General features: G+C 39.7%; 1 protein-coding gene across 1 annotated transcript in view; it reads right to left on the bottom strand.

Moving 5' to 3' along the window:
• Nucleotides 1–2,191: 2,191 nt before the first annotated feature.
• Nucleotides 2,192–17,564, bottom strand: part of LOC133527756 (E3 ubiquitin-protein ligase RNF13) — a 40,543-nt gene continuing 25,170 nt past the window's right edge. Inside the window, exons 8-11 of the mRNA XM_061864913.1 lie at nt 17,065–17,231; nt 10,915–10,998; nt 9,946–9,998; nt 2,192–9,869 (exon numbers count right to left, since the gene is read on the bottom strand). Coding sequence (XP_061720897.1) covers nt 9,575–9,869; nt 9,946–9,998; nt 10,915–10,998; nt 17,065–17,231 — 599 coding nt within the window. The 3' untranslated portion in view covers nt 2,192–9,574. The remainder of the gene's footprint in view (nt 9,870–9,945; nt 9,999–10,914; nt 10,999–17,064; nt 17,232–17,564) is intronic.

The following is a 17,564-nucleotide window of genomic DNA, read 5'->3' as shown; positions in this document are numbered from 1 at the left end:
TTTCGTTTTCTTAATGATACAATCATAATTATTACACTTCTTTACATTGATTTGAATTTCCCATTAGTAGGTTTTAGATCCACAACACATGCTTCGTCACGTGGCTACAAATGCAAAAATCAGCAATATGCTTCGTCCGCACCAGTGATCATTATTAGTAGGTTAGCCAAAAAGGTTTCAGGTTACTTTTCGTCCAAGTCATCTCGGATGTGGGTATATATAATCTCATAAGTCATAATATATTCGCTTCTAGCAATTATATAGTTCGGATTAGTCTTTATGTATATAATTATTTAATTATGTATCAATGTATTCAGTTTGATGTTCTGAATACAAATATGTATATGGTGCCTCATTTACTAAACCGAGTCAGCAGCCACAGTGGAACGCACGACTCAAACGTACCCATATACATATGAGGGGTGACACAAAAGCAATGATAATCAGTATGAAAGACAGTACACATGTTCAAAAACATATTTTATTTCTCTATTTAGTCTCCTAGTAAGTTTACTCATATATACAAGGTACCCACGAGGAACCCGAGAGATTTTTACCACGCATTTCTGAGGCCAAAAGAAGGAAAAAAGCGGCCAAGTGTGAGTCGGACTCGCCCATGAAGGGTTCCGTACCATTTATGACGTATAAAAAAAAACTACTTACTAGATCTCGTTCAAACCAATTTTAGGCTAGTTTATAATATAATCTTACTTAAGAAAAGTCCCTTTCTAAATGTTGACATTCAGTAACAATCAAGCTTCTTTGGTTATTAAATATTTTGTATGTAATTAAAAAAGAATGTATTTATTTAACACATTTAACTCCTACTTAATATTATTGTGAAGTTAATAAACTGGCACGGCAATCTATACAGGGTGATTCAGGAGACGTGAGCAGGATCAAGCTTGAGCATTCAGTAAGTTATAAGCAACTGTTTCGTACCAGTATTTGTGAGATTAACGTTCTTTTATTTTTTACTGTTCAAAAAAAAAAATTTTTATTTATTTACGCCATGTATGGTCACCCTCTTTGTTTTATCCATAACAAGTTACAAATTCAATGTCATCGGAGTCTGGTTACTTTTGAAAAATCGTATCTCACTCAAGTGTGACATTTTGTTTTCTTCATAATCAAACTGCTGTCATAACGGTTAAAGAGGTTTTATCTTTCTTAATTAAGTGTTGTAGGGTGTCCATGATTGTAGATTATCAAATTTGTCCTTCCCAAAAAGTTAAATATCAGAAATAAAGCGAGATTGTTTTACTTAAATATGATGATGAACGGTTCATTAACATTTACTGATTGTGTAGGCTTAGTCCTGCTCACGTCTCATGAATCACCCTGTATATACATTGATATTAATAAAAATAGTAGCATGGCTTGTGTAGCTGTGGCAACGATGATAACATTTATTCAATTGTCACTTCATCGTCGCCCTAAATAAAGAAAGGGATTAAGGTCCTTCAGCTATTTTGTTAGACGTTTTTTGGAAGCGAGAGTGCAGTCTACCAAACTAATCTGACCACCGGCCACGTAGTTTACGCAGTATACAGCAGATGGCGCTGTTTTGCTTAACGTAAGGAGAATGTTCGGTCGGAATTCTATGCATCGGCTTTTTTTTTCTTACAATTATGGGAGGTAAGGAATTAAATCTCCATGTACCAAAAAGTGTCATCAAAAAACTTTAAATAGGTGGCGCTACAATACCTAAAATACTTGAAAAAAATAATCAAATCATAGACAGCCCACTTCACTCCATCAATAACGCTTAGGTTCTTAGCTACTCTGGAGAGATTTGGAACTATTATTTATAGCTGACAGTTGGACACTTTTGCAACATTTCTACCATAAGAGATTACACTCCTTTTAAATCCACACTCCATACTTACAATAAATGATGGACTGACGTTTATCTGACATGGCGTACAAATAGCCATACATTTGACGTGCCACTCCCGCAAAAATCGGCAGACTGTTTTGTACAGAAAATTACAGAAAAGGCGTGTACGGTTGGTTAAATGCTCTAAGAGGAAAGTTTCGTACATTACATTAGGACACTGCTATAGTTCGTGTCATCCGTGATGACGCGTAGATTTGTCAAATCTAGCTTTTATTAGCATAATTAACAAGAGTCAAGGCACGCGTCGTTGTGAATAACACGATCTATAACACAAAAAATTAAACAAAATAATCGTGTCAATCGACTTTATTTCTTTGGTTATACCCTAAAAGGATTAAGCTTATCATCCCAAGCCCAACCGTAATATTAATTATGGAAGGGACTCATTAAAATAAAGGACATCACTGACTAAACAAATTATTACATTAAGAAAAGTGTTTCATATCACATGAGATAACAAAACTGATTAAAACGAGACAATCATTTTTATATGGAAAATAGGCCAACTAAGAAGATTCATTGAATGTGTTTTATGAATTATTAATTATCTAATCTAAATTAAATGAATCGCCATAATTTCTTGATTACTATAGTGATAACAGTATCTTAAAATGTAAAGGAAATATTAAAATTAAAATCGTGCAAATTAAATATGAATCCGAAAAGAATCTAATCATTAGGCGGGTTCACACAGAGCGGGCAGACGCGCGAGGAAATCTCGCGGGCAGACGCGCGAGGAAATCTCGCGCACAAACCGGTCAGTGTAGACGTGCCTCGACCGAGACGGCTTGTTTGGACGAAGAAAACGCGCGCGCTGCCACGGGGCACGTCTACACGGGCCGGTTTGTGCGCGAGGAAATTGCCTCGCGCGTATGCTCGCTTTGTGTGGATCCTCCTATTCAGGAATAGATCAATCTGACAGCGGAAATATCCAAACTGAACCATCAATCCATTCTGAGATATACGGATTACAATCTGTTATTATTATCTCAGAATTGTTACACTTACACAAGAGAAATATAAGGTCAATCAGCCACTACGATGATTTCTCTAGGCACTCTAGAGCAATGATAATGTATCACTCTTATAATAATTAGACAAAGACGACTACGTTTTAAATGGATTCGCCACGGAAGCCTGGGCAAGGATGCCTCCAGAAGCAGAAATGCTGGAAGCACCCTTCAATAATTTCCATGAAGTGTTCAGAATATCACTGGATTTAGACCTAATCTCTCAAAAAATGTAAATATAATGAATGTCGACATGAAATCACTAAAAAAAATATTTTTTAAATTTTATTCTCCTTAGATTTCCAAATTCTATTTTATATATACATTTGCTTAAACTGTGTGTTTATTATACACCAATATTCGCTCACCACACTGTCTCCTTTATTTAACAGCTACTTAGTACATAATAATTAAGTTTTAGGTTATTAGTTATTTTATAAAATTAAAGTTAGTAATAATCTGTGTGTATTGGGCATTTGCTGTTAAAAAGTCAACTCGGAGGTACGACTTGGCCCGGAGATCTCTGCGCCCTTGGCTATAACCGGAAGTCGCTTCGTTCGTTCGTCTACTTGCCTTTCTATCGCTCGAATCGAATATGCAAGAGTGACAGAGAGGCCAATACACGCAATTTCGTTTTACAATGTTCGCGGTAGCCTTATTAGGTCTGAGGGCCTACCGCGAAAAACGAAAATCGGAATTACATTATCTGCGTCTCTATCGCTCTTGCATATTCGAGCGATAGAGGCAGATAGAATAAAATTGGATTCTCCTTTTTGGTGGTACCATCTCAGGGCCTAATTATACGCACGGAACACCGGGCTACGTTCGGTACTGACCTGCATCACTTCACGTGATTTATGTCCGTAGGACAGTTCTTTACACAATCAGTTCAGACGTGCAATTTTGCATAGGATTCAACGTGCAACGCGTCGTTCAGACACAGGGCTCTTTCAGTAAAGTGAAACGAGTTCATTTCTTAATTTACCTATGTGATTATATGTAAGAAGTTATTCCACGCTCAAACTTAACTGGAACGCACGCTCCGAGTAATATTTCGTGCCGAGGCGTCAGTGCATAAAATACATCGTGTAATTTATGATTTTTCCTACTCCTCTACTAATATCTGTCTTTTATATATTCATGAACACGAATATAAGAACATATATAAAAGGTTTGATGAATGGTCTATATTGTCTATTCCTCATAACAGCACTTGTGCTTTAAAATCGCTATAACGTTACTGCGATTAATGGCTACCAACTTAACAAAATCAAAATACAGTTTCAAACTTAGTGCATTGCTGCCAACTTACAAAACATTCATTTGGTTGCATAGTAGAAACAATTGCTTCGTAAGTCAGAAACACGTATGTGACACCCGTAATATAGCAACACCCATAGACTACGAAAACCGCCTAGCGTTGCTTGTTAGTCTAAAAATTGAATTTAGCAAGGAGCAAGTACCAGGGCCTCATGAGTTACGAGAACTCACGCCACTTGCCTTTTATGACCCTTATTATACAACTGTTGCATAAAATACTATTATGGCCTCGTGAATTGATGATAAGCTGGACAAGTATAATATTATTAATTAACATTATATACAAGTACGATTTACAATAGTCAGTGGTTTAGACCTAATACAAAGTTTGGCAGCATTCCATTTTACTGTAACTACAGAATCGTGTTAAGCCTCATTCTGTAACGACAGGTTTTATGGGAGCGATGTCATGACTATATGAGGCATGTACAGTAAAGTTGGGTACCGTTATTTGACAGGCTGCCTTCTGTCCGGTTCTCGCAAAATGTAATCGATTTAATACGTAGTCTGCTCATTTGCTCGATGAATAGGAAACATCGTCGGTGCGGTTTCATATTTTCAATCCAGTTTACTTCTCGTAGCTCGTAGCTGTTAGTTACATCTGTCTTCATATACATAGGTACTTCTCGAACAGAATCAATAGTATACCTAATTCGTTTTTTTGTATTCGAAATAAGGTAAGCGACTTTTTGAAAAACACTTGAAAAATAAGTCACAGCAAATATGTAACAATTATAAATCATAAACGATTATTTACGTTTAGTCCATTGAATAAAAAGTTCTAGAGTGCGTGAGTTAGTAACGTAAGATGTTTCTTCGGAAACATGTCAAGAGTCCCTAGGTAATAAACATACTAAAACCCCGGGACACTAGGAGGAGCCCCGGAGTGGGGGGAGGGGGGAAAGGGTCAATTTTTTCATTTTTCGCTTAAATCTCAAAAACGGTACATGTTAGAGAAAAACTTTCAAGGAAAAGTTGAAAGGCCATAAAATTATCTACAAGTTGTACCTAAATCATTTTTTTCTATTCCCAGCCGTTTCTGAGTTACACGCAGTAAAAAATGATTTTGGCTCAAACAATTTCCCCATACTACATACCCATGTTTATCACATCAATCGATCAAAAAATATTACTTTCTTCCAAAAAACTCAAATGTGCAACTTGTGACCGGTACTGATAGATTGCTCTTAATTAGGTCTATAATTGGTAAAATAAACACATTCCTCCATGGAAGCCTTTAGGAGGAATCGATTGTCAAAATATTATATTAGGGTAGTTTGAGTTACTGAACTTGATCTTTTTATTTTTTTCTTCCAAAAAACTCAAAAGTGCAACTTGTGACCGGTACAGATAGATTGCTCATAATTAGATCTATCATTGATAAAAATACCAGATTCCACCACGGAGGCGTTTACGGGGAATTTAATTTTATTAGGGTAGTTACGATACTTGAACTTTTTATTTTTTTTCTTCCAAAAAGCTCAAAAGTGCAACTTGTGACCGGTACTGATAGATTGCTCTTAATTAGGTCTATCATTGGTAAAAAAAACACATTCCTCCATGGAAGCCTTTAGGAGGAATCGATTGTCAAAATATTATATTAGGGTAGTTACGTAACTTGACCTTTTTATTTTTTTTCTTCCAAAAAGCTCAAAAGTGCAACTTTTGACCGGTACCGATAGATTGCTCATAATTAGGTCTAACATTGATAAAATAACCAGATTCCAGCATGGAGGCGTTTAGGAGGAATTGAATTTTATTAGGGTAGTTACGATAGTTGAACTTTTTTTTTTTCCTCTAGTGTAGCTCGAAAACGGCTGGGAATAGAAAAAAATGATTTAGGTACAACTTGTAGATAATTTTATGGCCTTTCAACTTTTCCTTGAAAGTTTTTCTCTAACATGTACCGTTTTTGAGATTTAAGCGAAAAATGAAAAAATGGACCCTTTCCCCCCCTCCCCCCACTCCTGGGCTCCTCCTAGTGTCCCGGGGTTTTAGTATGTTTATTACCTAGGGACTCTTGACATGTTTCCGAAGAAACATCTTACGTTACTAACTCACGCACTCTAGACCCCCCTTGGAGGGACTCATTCAATGGACTAGTTCTTTTGCTTCCATCGTAGGCGTCGCCAAGCGGAGGGAAGGGGCGACCTAGAGAACAAAATTTATAACTATATGTATGGCTCTTCCTCTCCCTTTGGCCATCGGCCATATCAACTGCCCCCCTAGCCCATCAGCTGCGACGCCCTTGACTTATAGAAATTATCGTTAAGTGATATAAACTCATTTTAAAAAAGAGGTTTTCAATAATTTTTTATAAAAAGACACGTCAAGATTGTTGGTCCTTATCAAAATTGTAAGCATTTATGTCGTAAAAATATTCTTAACTATCTGGAGCAGAAAACAGAAATTATAAAATAAATTTGTGATTGAAGTAATCGTATAACCGTGAATATCGCAAATCCTGCCGAGGTGGCCTTCCTTTGAAAATAATACACTGGTACAATATAAGTCCTTGAATTAAATGTATTTAAAGCAGGAGATATACTGCAACATCCTTCAGCATATACATATTATTTAATTATATACAAGTTGTCATTGTTTTGTATACATATATACTTGAATAGAAGTTTGCATCCTCGGTCTAATATTCGCAATCACTCACTCCCTCGAAACAAGCAAGCATCACATAACCCAGTTCCCACTCTTGATCAATTAAAATTATTTTTAGGAGCATAAGCTTTAAAATAATTGAATATTTATCTTTATTTAATACGTACTATTTGTTCATTATTTACATGACGCTGCGGCTCTGTTAGAGAATGAGAATTTCCTTCTATTTTCTTGCTATTGGCGGCTTGATACAGTGAGGTACTTCGTGTTGACATTGAAGGATAGGGGTTATTTCCACTCAGTTTGGTTCGTTTTAGTGGTTGGTAACTAACGGTTTTTTTTCTACTAGTTACCACTGGTAAAAGGTTGGAAAAAAATCCCAGTAGTTACCACTAGAAACAACTTGGTGGTAACTAGGGCGAATAGCCCAAGGATAGCGACACGCGTCGGTTCCTGGGGGCGTTTTGGCGTTTTCTATCAACGATTATCATCATGGCTTTTTTACCATGTTTTATACCATTGAGCGTCAAGCTGGCCAACTGGTGTCACAACCTGACCTGTTACTGTGTGTTCTCAACATGATAATTGGTATTACGCTTGCCTTGCTACAAGGAAACCTCATTTACACACAATAGACAATTTAGAATGTGTCAAGTAAGTGGGTGAAGTAATTTTATTTCTAAAAGAGCGTTTACCAGAAAATTACGGTAGTTAATTTTGCCTCGAGGTGAGACCCCGCGTTGAGCTACGTCTGTGTTTTCTCCTCGCACTATTGTATTTTTGGTGTTGTATCAACGCTGTAAAGCTCGCCGCGAGGCAGTCGGCTAAGACCGCGCAGACGCCACCATTGGCGGACGGTTATTTCATTGAGCAAATTCAATTCTGAGAATTTAAATTGCGTCACCCAACGAATTTAAATGAATACTAAGATATCCTAATTATCTGCTATTCAAATCGTAATAAATAATTTTATTGATGTACCTAATGGTACGGAACATAATTTCAGACACAAATGTATGACAACAAATAAAGATATGAGAATAATAATTTGATACTATACAAGTATGCCTAAAATTTAAATATGAGTCGTAATCGGGAAATATCTTTAGAGATATAGGAAACCAAACTAAATACCTATTTAAATATATACATGTTAATATTATTAAACCTGAGAACCATGACATGTCGCGCTGCCTTGAACGACGTTTAAGGCCTACAGTATTTTCATAGTCAAATTAACCAAGCGAAATACGACATACAGTTGTTACTAGATTTAATCTCGACGAGTTTCCGACATTCATGTATTAAAACAAGGATTGTTCTGAATGCACATGAGCATACACCGCATTCGAGTGCGGGCACGTCAGTAACGTCTGCAATAGTTATTTACGATACAAGTGCGAAAAATAGGAAATGCGTAACGAGTGGCGATAAATTAAAACACGACCTAAGGGAAAATACATTTACAGTAAATATGGTGCTACTTTTCCGCACTAGTGCGTAAATTAGCTCATTATGTAACTATGTCGAAAATTTAAAGGGTCATATATACTGTAAAACGGTGTACGATACATGTGCGAATTTAATTCGCACAATTTATCACCACTCGTTACGAATTTCCTATTTTTACACTTGTATCGTAAATAACTATTTCGAGTTGTCAAAGTAAGGTTTCTACTTAATATTTGTAACCTGGTATTTAATCATACGCATGATTTTTATTTTGTATATGTCTCGCGTCAAATGATGGTTCCTGTGACAGTTCATTTTAATATGGAGTAATTGGAGTAGCTTTCACGTAAATATATGTTTTTTTAGAAGTTTAGCACTTTAATTCACTTGGCATGTAACTTTTAGGAAGTAAAAATACGGTAAAACATATTTCCTATTTTTTTTTTAATTAAACATAAAAACTATTTTAGGTACTCTCATAGGAATCATCATTCGACAAATTAAAATCATGCGTCAGTTCAATCACCTGTTATGATGGAGGCGGATCTGCGCGAACTTCGAGTCGACAATTGGCGAGAAGTCGCACAGGAACGAGAAAAGTGGCTGCCTTGTGTCGGGGGCCAAGTCTCATTTTGGGTCACGGAGCCAACGGAGTAAGTCATTATGACTTATTACCGGGTTACAAATACTAAGTAAAAATACCTTTTCATCACACTTGCTCGAAAAAGTTTTTATTTCATGCAGGTGTACTGAAGGACAAAGGCCTACTTTTTTTTAATTATGTCACTTTTTCATACAAACCAAGTAGCATAAATGAGTTTTACTATTAAAATACTAACGTTTATAATTTAATATTTTTGTTTATGTTTAAAATTAAATAATTCGATTAATTTAACAGCCGTTTAAAATATTTTTACATAATTATTAATCGTAGTTGAATGCCGGATAGGTCTGTGTCCTCGATGCTAACCTGTCAAGAAATTACAAAATGGCGGACGAATGTTTGATATGTCACCGTATTTAAGAATTATTTCGTTTAAATTTTAGTTTTTTCTTCGCAAGTGTGATGAAAAACATTGTGTGTAACTCCAGGGGTAAGAATATTGCAAACTCGGGTCTTTAATTATCACCAAGATTTTCCAAGAGTTTCCAAGATTTCACTTACACCCCTCGTTGCACAATTTATGACAAGTCGAAAAAAAATTGTTGAATTATTTACAAACGTTACTAAATGCCTCCTCGAGTGCGGTGTATGCACATGAGAGACAAATTAAGCCATTCATAAATGAATATGTGAGGGCGGGTTTTGTGGAGCGGGCAGGGCCGCGACCCCGATTTCACCGCGGCACTGTGTCTCGGTGTTGATGGAGTGCTCGGCGGCGTGCAGCAGCGGCGTCGGCGGTGGAGCCGGCGCGGGCGGCGCAGGCGCGGCGGCCGGCTCGGCGGCCGGATCGGCGGCGGCGGCGGCGGCCCGGGCTCGGCGGGTGCGGCGCGACCGGGACAGGTACCACGTGCTTTGCCCATCCGCAGGTGCCGATGGCCGAATCAGAGGCTCCGTGTCATCGTTTTGACCACTGAACAAAGTATTTCGTAAATAAACTCCTGTATGTTATAATTACTTTCAGAAGTTCAATTATAAGGAACACTTACTTTTCAACGCCATTCCTCACTGTATTGTTTTCTTCGTCAGGCTGTCCCTCGTTCTAGAAAAAGAAAAACAATAGTTAAAGAATTGCCTAATAATGCATTGACTGCAGAATGAACCGCTTTTCTCGAGCTACTGTATGTGATTCTTAAAAAGAAGAGTGTAAAGATTAGGTAAAGAGTAACCCCCTTATTCATAAACGACTACCCTTTCCGGCGTATTGGTATGATGGAAAAGAAAAACAATAGTTAAAGAATTGCCTAATAATGCATTGACTGCAGAATGAACCGCTTTTCTCGAGCTACTGTATGTGATTCTTAAAAAGAAGAGTGTAAAGATTAGGTAAAGAGTAACCCCCTTATTCATAAACGACTACCCTTTCCGGCGTATTGGTATGATGGAAAGGAACAAACGATTATTGGCGGCTTGTCAACTTTAGTATAGTTGTTAGATTTGTAGCTGGCCCCCAACTCCTTATCCTTTGTCCATTGTTGACTAAAACGGCGCGTGCCACTACGTGCGAAGAATAGGGCCCGGTCACTTTACCCGGTTATTTAATTAGGTACAACTCCTATGGTAATTGAAATAAGATTCAAAATGGACAAAAGGAAAAATAATTTGCGTGTTCTTGTGTGGTCCCTATACGGTTACTGAGTGCCAGCGAGTCGAACGCTACCGAACCAGCCTAAAATGTGTCCTCGTTATGCGTAACAAAGGCGCGTTATCGGAGAGCACACCTACACTGGTTTTTTGAGCGTTAGACTAGCCCGCGCTCAGGTGCCAATTAGAATTATACGACCCTTTTTTTTGCAGGTGGTGGCACGCGCCGTTTTAGTTAACAATAGACAAAGGATAAGTCGTTGAGGCCAGCTACAAATCAAACGACTATAAACGTTTATGAATAAGGGGGTTAGACCGTAAAGGCGGGGTATGTGAGTTTCACACTGTGGTGGTATAAAGGAAGTGTGGGTCACCTGTGGCTGGGAGCGGCGCGCGCGGGTCACGAAGCGCGCGGCGCGCACGAACGGGTTCTCGCGCTGCGGCTCGAACGTGCCGCCCTGTAACCACAAGTTATATTATAGGTAAATATACTGACTATAGTGTACATATGACTATTCAATTTGAGACGGGTTATTCCCACTAGTTACCACCAACTTGTTACCAGTGGTAATTACTGGGAATATTTTTCCCACCTTTTACCAGTGGTAACTACTGGGAAAAAAACCACTAGTTACCACCAACTCGGTTTGTTGGTAACTACTGGGATTTTTTTCCCAGTAGTTACCACTGGTAAAAGGTGGTATTTTTTCCCCCAGTAGTTACTACCAAAACGTTGTTGGCGTTCAATATTAATAAAACAATAGAAGTAGTATAGTATACATATAGAGTGCTTTAATAAATAATTATAAGTCGATTAGTGTTTCAGTAAACTGCCTTAAAAGTGATGAAGAATATTAAAACCGGCGCAACAGAAAAAAAAAATTAGAGAGAAATTAACGTTTGGATAAAATTATCCTTAAACTAGAATTTATTTCTCCAACAGAATATTACAATTCATTTACATAGAGAAATACAAGCAATCATAATATTCATAATACACATTATTTACATAGTGCACCTCCTCCTTCTTCCTCGCGTTGTCCGGGCATTTTGCCACGGCTCGTGGGAGTCTGGGGTCCGCTTGACAACTAATCCCAAGGTTTGGCCTAGGCACTAGTTTTTACGAAAGCGACTGCCATCTGACCTTCCAACCCAGGGGGTAAACTAGGCCTTGTTGGGATTAGTCCGGTTTCCTCACGATGTTTTTTGTTGTGTTTATTTACATAGTGCACGAATAGCATAAAATATATTCTAAAACGAAGCAACTTATTTATTTCTGTAAGAAAAATTGGGTACGTATACGTACTGTGTGAATCGGCAACTCGTAAGCCAGTACAGTACAGTAAAATTGTCATCGCACGAGCGCGGGCAGACCGGGCTGTCCCGCCGACCAGCGTAACGTGACCGAGACATTAATAAAGAGAGCGCGCTAGAGATACGCGTGTATACCTAGTTGGTTACTAAATTCTGTTACTGCAATAATCTTTATCTACATAAAATATACGAACGAAAGTTGAATAAACTATATGGGAGAATCAACTTTTTAGCGTCACTCGTTGCCATGGTTACGATTAGTTGTCCAGGGGACAAAAGTTCATTGAAATACTGATTTTATGGTACTTAAACGTATTAAACTTGTGTTTTTGTGGTCGTTATAACCAATGTCCATAATGGGCCCCCTACTAAGCATGTTAATAGAACGGCATACAACGTCTCTTCAAACAAACTGTGCCACTGTTGTCCCTTGGACAACGGGACAGGATAACAAAACAAAAAAAGTTGATTCACCCACATATTACAATGAAGTACACAAAATCAGGAATTACATATGACAATATCATTCAAAATGGCCTCCTCTGGCCTTGACACAGGCCCTCAAACAACGAGGCCAGTCATCACGCACGATTGTCATGTCTAATTCTGTCATTGTCTTAACTATGGCCCGCTTGAGGGAGTCAAGATTTGTTTGGGGTTTAAGCACAGGCTTTCTCCTCAATAACTGAGTTAAGTCCTGTTGAAAGACCCAGGTTTTGAAATAGGGTGTGGCTTAAGGGCTTCACTATTGGTTCGAGAACGGTTTCCTGGTAAACTTTGGCCCCGGTTTTCACACCTTTTTCACAGAAATGAACCTGTGTTAGCCCTGAGTATGACACACCCAGCCAAATCATCACATAAGAGGGATGATGGCCTCGTTGCACTCTCGGAACAGCCGCAATCGCCTCTTGACTGTTTTTTGCATACACTCTGTTATTCTAGCGGTTACAACATTCTTCAATGGTAAAATTTTTTTCATCTGTAAATAGTATTTTTCGGTGGCCATTTTGTGCGTACCGCTTCAATAGCACGCGACTTCTCTCTAGCCTCATAGTCTTTAATCGTCCATTAAGCAAATGACCTTTTAGTCTGCGGTGAGCGTGTAGTCCAAGGTCTTCATTGATAACTTTTTTTAGGGAGCTTCGCTTCACAGACATCTGTACTGCCAACAACTTTTGCTTCCGGACGGGGTTTCTTGCAATTCTCGCCTTCACTGCCTTTATTAGAGCTGGGATCCGAACGGTGCGTGGTCTTCCAGACCTCTTGCGGTCATCGAAGCTCTTAGTACTATTGTATCTATTAATTGTGCGATAAACAAATTGTTTGTTGATTTTTAGGTTTTCATAATCATGTTTGGCGGGTGCCCACATTTGTGCAACGCAATTACTGCGATACGATTCTCTTTTAGGCCCCAATTCATTATAGATACGACGAGATAAGCGTTATATGTGGTATATAATTATAGCTCACAAATCCACCACATTATGTCATTTTTTATTTTTTCGGTAGCATTTGTTTTAACGGAAATAAAGAGGTTGCAAATCGAGTAACAGAACTTAGTAACCAACTAGGTACTGCTTGGTCTGAGCGGTCAACACGTCCACCGAGCTCGCCCAGCAGTTGGCGATAACAGTCCTACAACATGCATAGGGCTATGTTACGTCTTAATTTTTAATTGCTACGTCGTCCTATCCTATGCGTCGATAGCAATACAATCAATGTAGTTTGTAAAAAAAACATTTTTACGTATAATAAATATTTTACTTTGTTTTAGTTAGCCTGGTACCTAAAGGTTGTCTGGAAGAGATCGCTTTTTAGCGATAAGACCGCCTGTTGTTACCTGGTTCTATTTTCCTTTAAAATGTATTTGTAGTTTTACACGTATGTAAAATGTATATTTGTTGGTGCAATAAAGAATGTTTACTTACTTACTTACATTATATTCTCTTTATTCATTGCATATCTTAGATTAGGTTTTTTTTTATAATATGAATATAAAAGTAAAATATAAAAACACTTACAAAACAATACAAAATACATATAAACAAATTATAAAAAACCTAACCTAGGGTGCCGCCAGCAGCGGGGCAGGGCCCAAGCTGCCGGTGGTCAGGGCCGCAGAGAGGGGAACCGACGTACTATACGCGTCGTGTCCAAGATTACCGCCTTCTGCATCTGACCCTTGATCCAACCACCTAGCGAGAGTCTCTCAAGGTGTTGGTCGAGACTCTTCGCTATGAGACCGTTCGCTGAAACGACTATCGGGACAATGATCGTCGAATCAACATCCCACATGGCGGTGATCTCGTGAGCCAAGTCTAAGTTACTTACTGGACTTGTCCTTCTCGGCTTTCACGAGATTCTCATCATGGGGGACGGTGATGTCGACGAGCACGGCCCCGCGTTGCGATCGATCTATTATCACGATGTCAGGCTTATTGGCTACAATAGTCCTGTCAGTGATAATAGATCGATCCCAATAGAGCGTGGCACGACCATTTTCGAGAACTGGCGCAGGTGAGTACTTGAAGTACGGTACTTCGCGGTCCACAAGGCCGTATAGAAGAGCAAGTTGCTGGTGAATAATCCTGGCTACGAGATTATGTCTGTGCAAGTACTCGCCGTTAGCAAGATGAGAACAACCGGAAATGATATGCCTGAGTGACTCTCCGGGACGGCGGCATGCCCGACAAATGTCGACCGTACCGTCCTTCAGGATATATTTCCGATAGTTGTTCGTCATCATAACTTCGTCCGCAATTGCACAAGCAAAACCCTCGGTTTCTCCGAAGAGGTCCCCGAATCGTAACCAGTTCACCGACGCGAGCAGGTCTACGTCGGGTCTCGTGAGGGCCTTGTAGAACCGCCCGTGTAGCACCTTACTCTCCCATGCCGCCTTGCTATCCGCAGTACTTAGTACCACAGGTTTGCGCCAGTTCTCGTTTGCCAAGGAGAGCGGCGTGAGGTTCCTGTCTACTGCCACCACATCCCGATGCATCCCACACTCGTTGTTAAGGAAATAATTCCTGAGATTGCACACCTCGCGGTTGTGGAGATCTTTGGCGTTTAGGAAGCCTCGACCTCCACACTTCCGTGGGATGTACAATCTTATAACTGACGAGCGTGGGTGCAGCATACGATGTGTGGTGAGCATTAGTCGGAACCTCCGATCCAGGGCGTCCAGCTCGGTCTGAGTCCATCTTAGTATGCCAAAGGAGTATATGAGTAGGGGCATTACCCAGGCGTTGAAGGCGCGCACTTTGTTGCCTCCTGACAAAAGACTGTTAAGGACTTTTGTGAGCCGACTGAAAAAGCGCTCCTTCACCGACTGTCTAATACCCTCGTCCTCAATACCCAACGACTGTGTCATACCAAGTTATTTGTAGGTTTCTGATTCAGAGATAGATCTGAAAGACATTGTCTCAGAAAGTTGTAAATTTGTTGAATTTACAACCTTCCCCCGATGTACATGCATAACCGCACATTTATCGACACCAAACTCCATGTTGATGGCACTACTGAAATCTTCGGTGGTTTTCAGTAGCTCCAACAAGTCTTGGCTATTTGGTGCAAATAATTTGAGGTCATCCATGTACAGAAGGTGAGAAATGACTTCACCCTCTCTCCGAAGCCGGCAACCTAATCCCGAATCCTTCAGCAGGCATTCAGAGCTAGGCAGAACCACAGGGGACTCAGACTATCACCCTGGAATATTCCTCGCTCAATCCTTATAAAATCCTGCGGGCCAGGGCGGTCATCCCCACCTCCTGGTTGACGAAGGACTGTGGTCCACTGCCTCATACACGCGCTTAGGAAGGCTCTTAAAGCTGTATCAACTTTATACAGCTCTAAGACCCTCCCCAGCCATGAGTGAGGCACCGAATCATAGGCCTTCTTGTAGTCAATCCAAGCGGCAGAGAGGGCCCCCTTATTCCGCCGGATTTGTTGGCAAATGGTCATGTCTATGAGGAGGAGCTCTTTAGTACCACGGGACCCAACCCTACATCCATTTTGAGCGGAGGCCAAAATGTTGTTAGCGACAATGTGCGCGTTTATTTTTGATCTCAAAATGGATGTAAGGAGCTTGTAGAGTGTAGGCAAGCACGTGATGGGTCTGTAGTTCTTTGCTTCCGTGGTACTACCGGACTTATAGAGCAGGAAGGTGACACCAGTTGTTAAGGAAGGTGGAAGAGAACCAAGCTCGAGGGCTTGTTGAAATTGTGCTGCCAAGCGTGAGTGCGAGCATCGGAACCATTATAGCCAGAAGTTGTGCAATCCATCCGGCCCAGGGGTTTTCCAGTTTACATTATATTAATTATTATATTATATGTGTTTTTCCTTTTTGCCATCAACCTCGAGAGCATGAGAGCATTTACTATCTTATTAATTGTAAATTGAATTAATTGCGACGTAATCTATGAAAACTGGATCTTTTGTCAAGGGCGTTTACGCCACACTGCGTAGCGCAGCGTTGTATTTATATAGGAGCATCGTTGATAATGTCGTATCGTAAGCGCCACCGACAATAAGGCCCCTTTCAATAAATAACGTCAAAATTATACGAACGAACAAAGAAATCAGTCAAATACCGATTTTTTATCACTTTTAAGGCAGTTTACTGAAACAGTAATCGACTTATAATTAAACGAATAACGAATTAACGTATACCTAATTAATTCTACTTTTAAAGAATTATTGATTAAAGCACTCTATATAAATTATACAATTTTTTATTAGTATTGAACGCTAACCAAATTTTGGTGGTAACTACTGGAAAAAAATCCCAGTAGTTATCACCAAACCAAGTTGGTAAACCACCAAAATGGTTGGTAATGGTTGGGTTGGTTGGTAAAAGATAGGAAAAAAATCCTAGTAGTTACCACTGGTAACAATTTGGTGGTAACTAGTGGGAATAACCCTTTGAGACCAGTGGAGTGCAAGGGATTTCCTATACACATATACAAAGTAGTACAAAAATCAAAGAAAGGGACACTTTACAGTGTTACCCCTTGAAATATTTAGTTAAGTGGTTTTTACTCTAATAACTCCTAGCAAACAACACAAGAAAATTTAGTAGATTTTTAGTAACAAACTCTGTTAGTCCCACAGAATAGTTGTTACCCTTTGGGGGTATTTACCCCCAGGTTCGGAACCTCGTGCCTCGTGTTAGTGACGATATACAAAATAAGCACGTGAAAGTGTGTAGGTACCTGAGTGGGCTCGGTGGTGTTGGTGACGAGCGGCTCGCGCGAGTCGTCGCTGTCGGAGTCGGAGAGCGGCGCGCGGCGCTCGCCCGCCGCGAACACGCGCCGCTTGCACACGGGGCACACGCGCCGGCTCTGCGTCAGCCACGGGTCGATGCACTTCGCGTGGTACGCTGCAACACACAACACCTTACAACCTATACGGACCATGCACTCACTACTCCTGGTCCTGGTCACCACTATTTGGTGCTATCACATCACCAGAGATTCATTTAATTTAGTTGTAAGAGTTACATCCATGCGCCATCTAAATTAACTGTCAAATTCAAACACGAAATTGTATTCAAAAATACTTATTCATTGATTGTATTAGATTTGTAAAGATGTGGAACGATTATCCACGCATGTGTTGACTGACGCTAACCGGAAACCAGAACGAAAAAATAAAAAAAGTAAAATAGTTACATATTTGTTTTGCGAGTGGTTAGAAAAATGCAATCGTGAGC

Source organism: Cydia pomonella, chromosome 1 (assembly GCF_033807575.1).
Source record: "Cydia pomonella isolate Wapato2018A chromosome 1, ilCydPomo1, whole genome shotgun sequence".
Classification (NCBI taxonomy): domain Eukaryota; kingdom Metazoa; phylum Arthropoda; class Insecta; order Lepidoptera; family Tortricidae; genus Cydia; species Cydia pomonella.
This window is presented reverse-complemented; position numbering and strand designations above follow the sequence as displayed.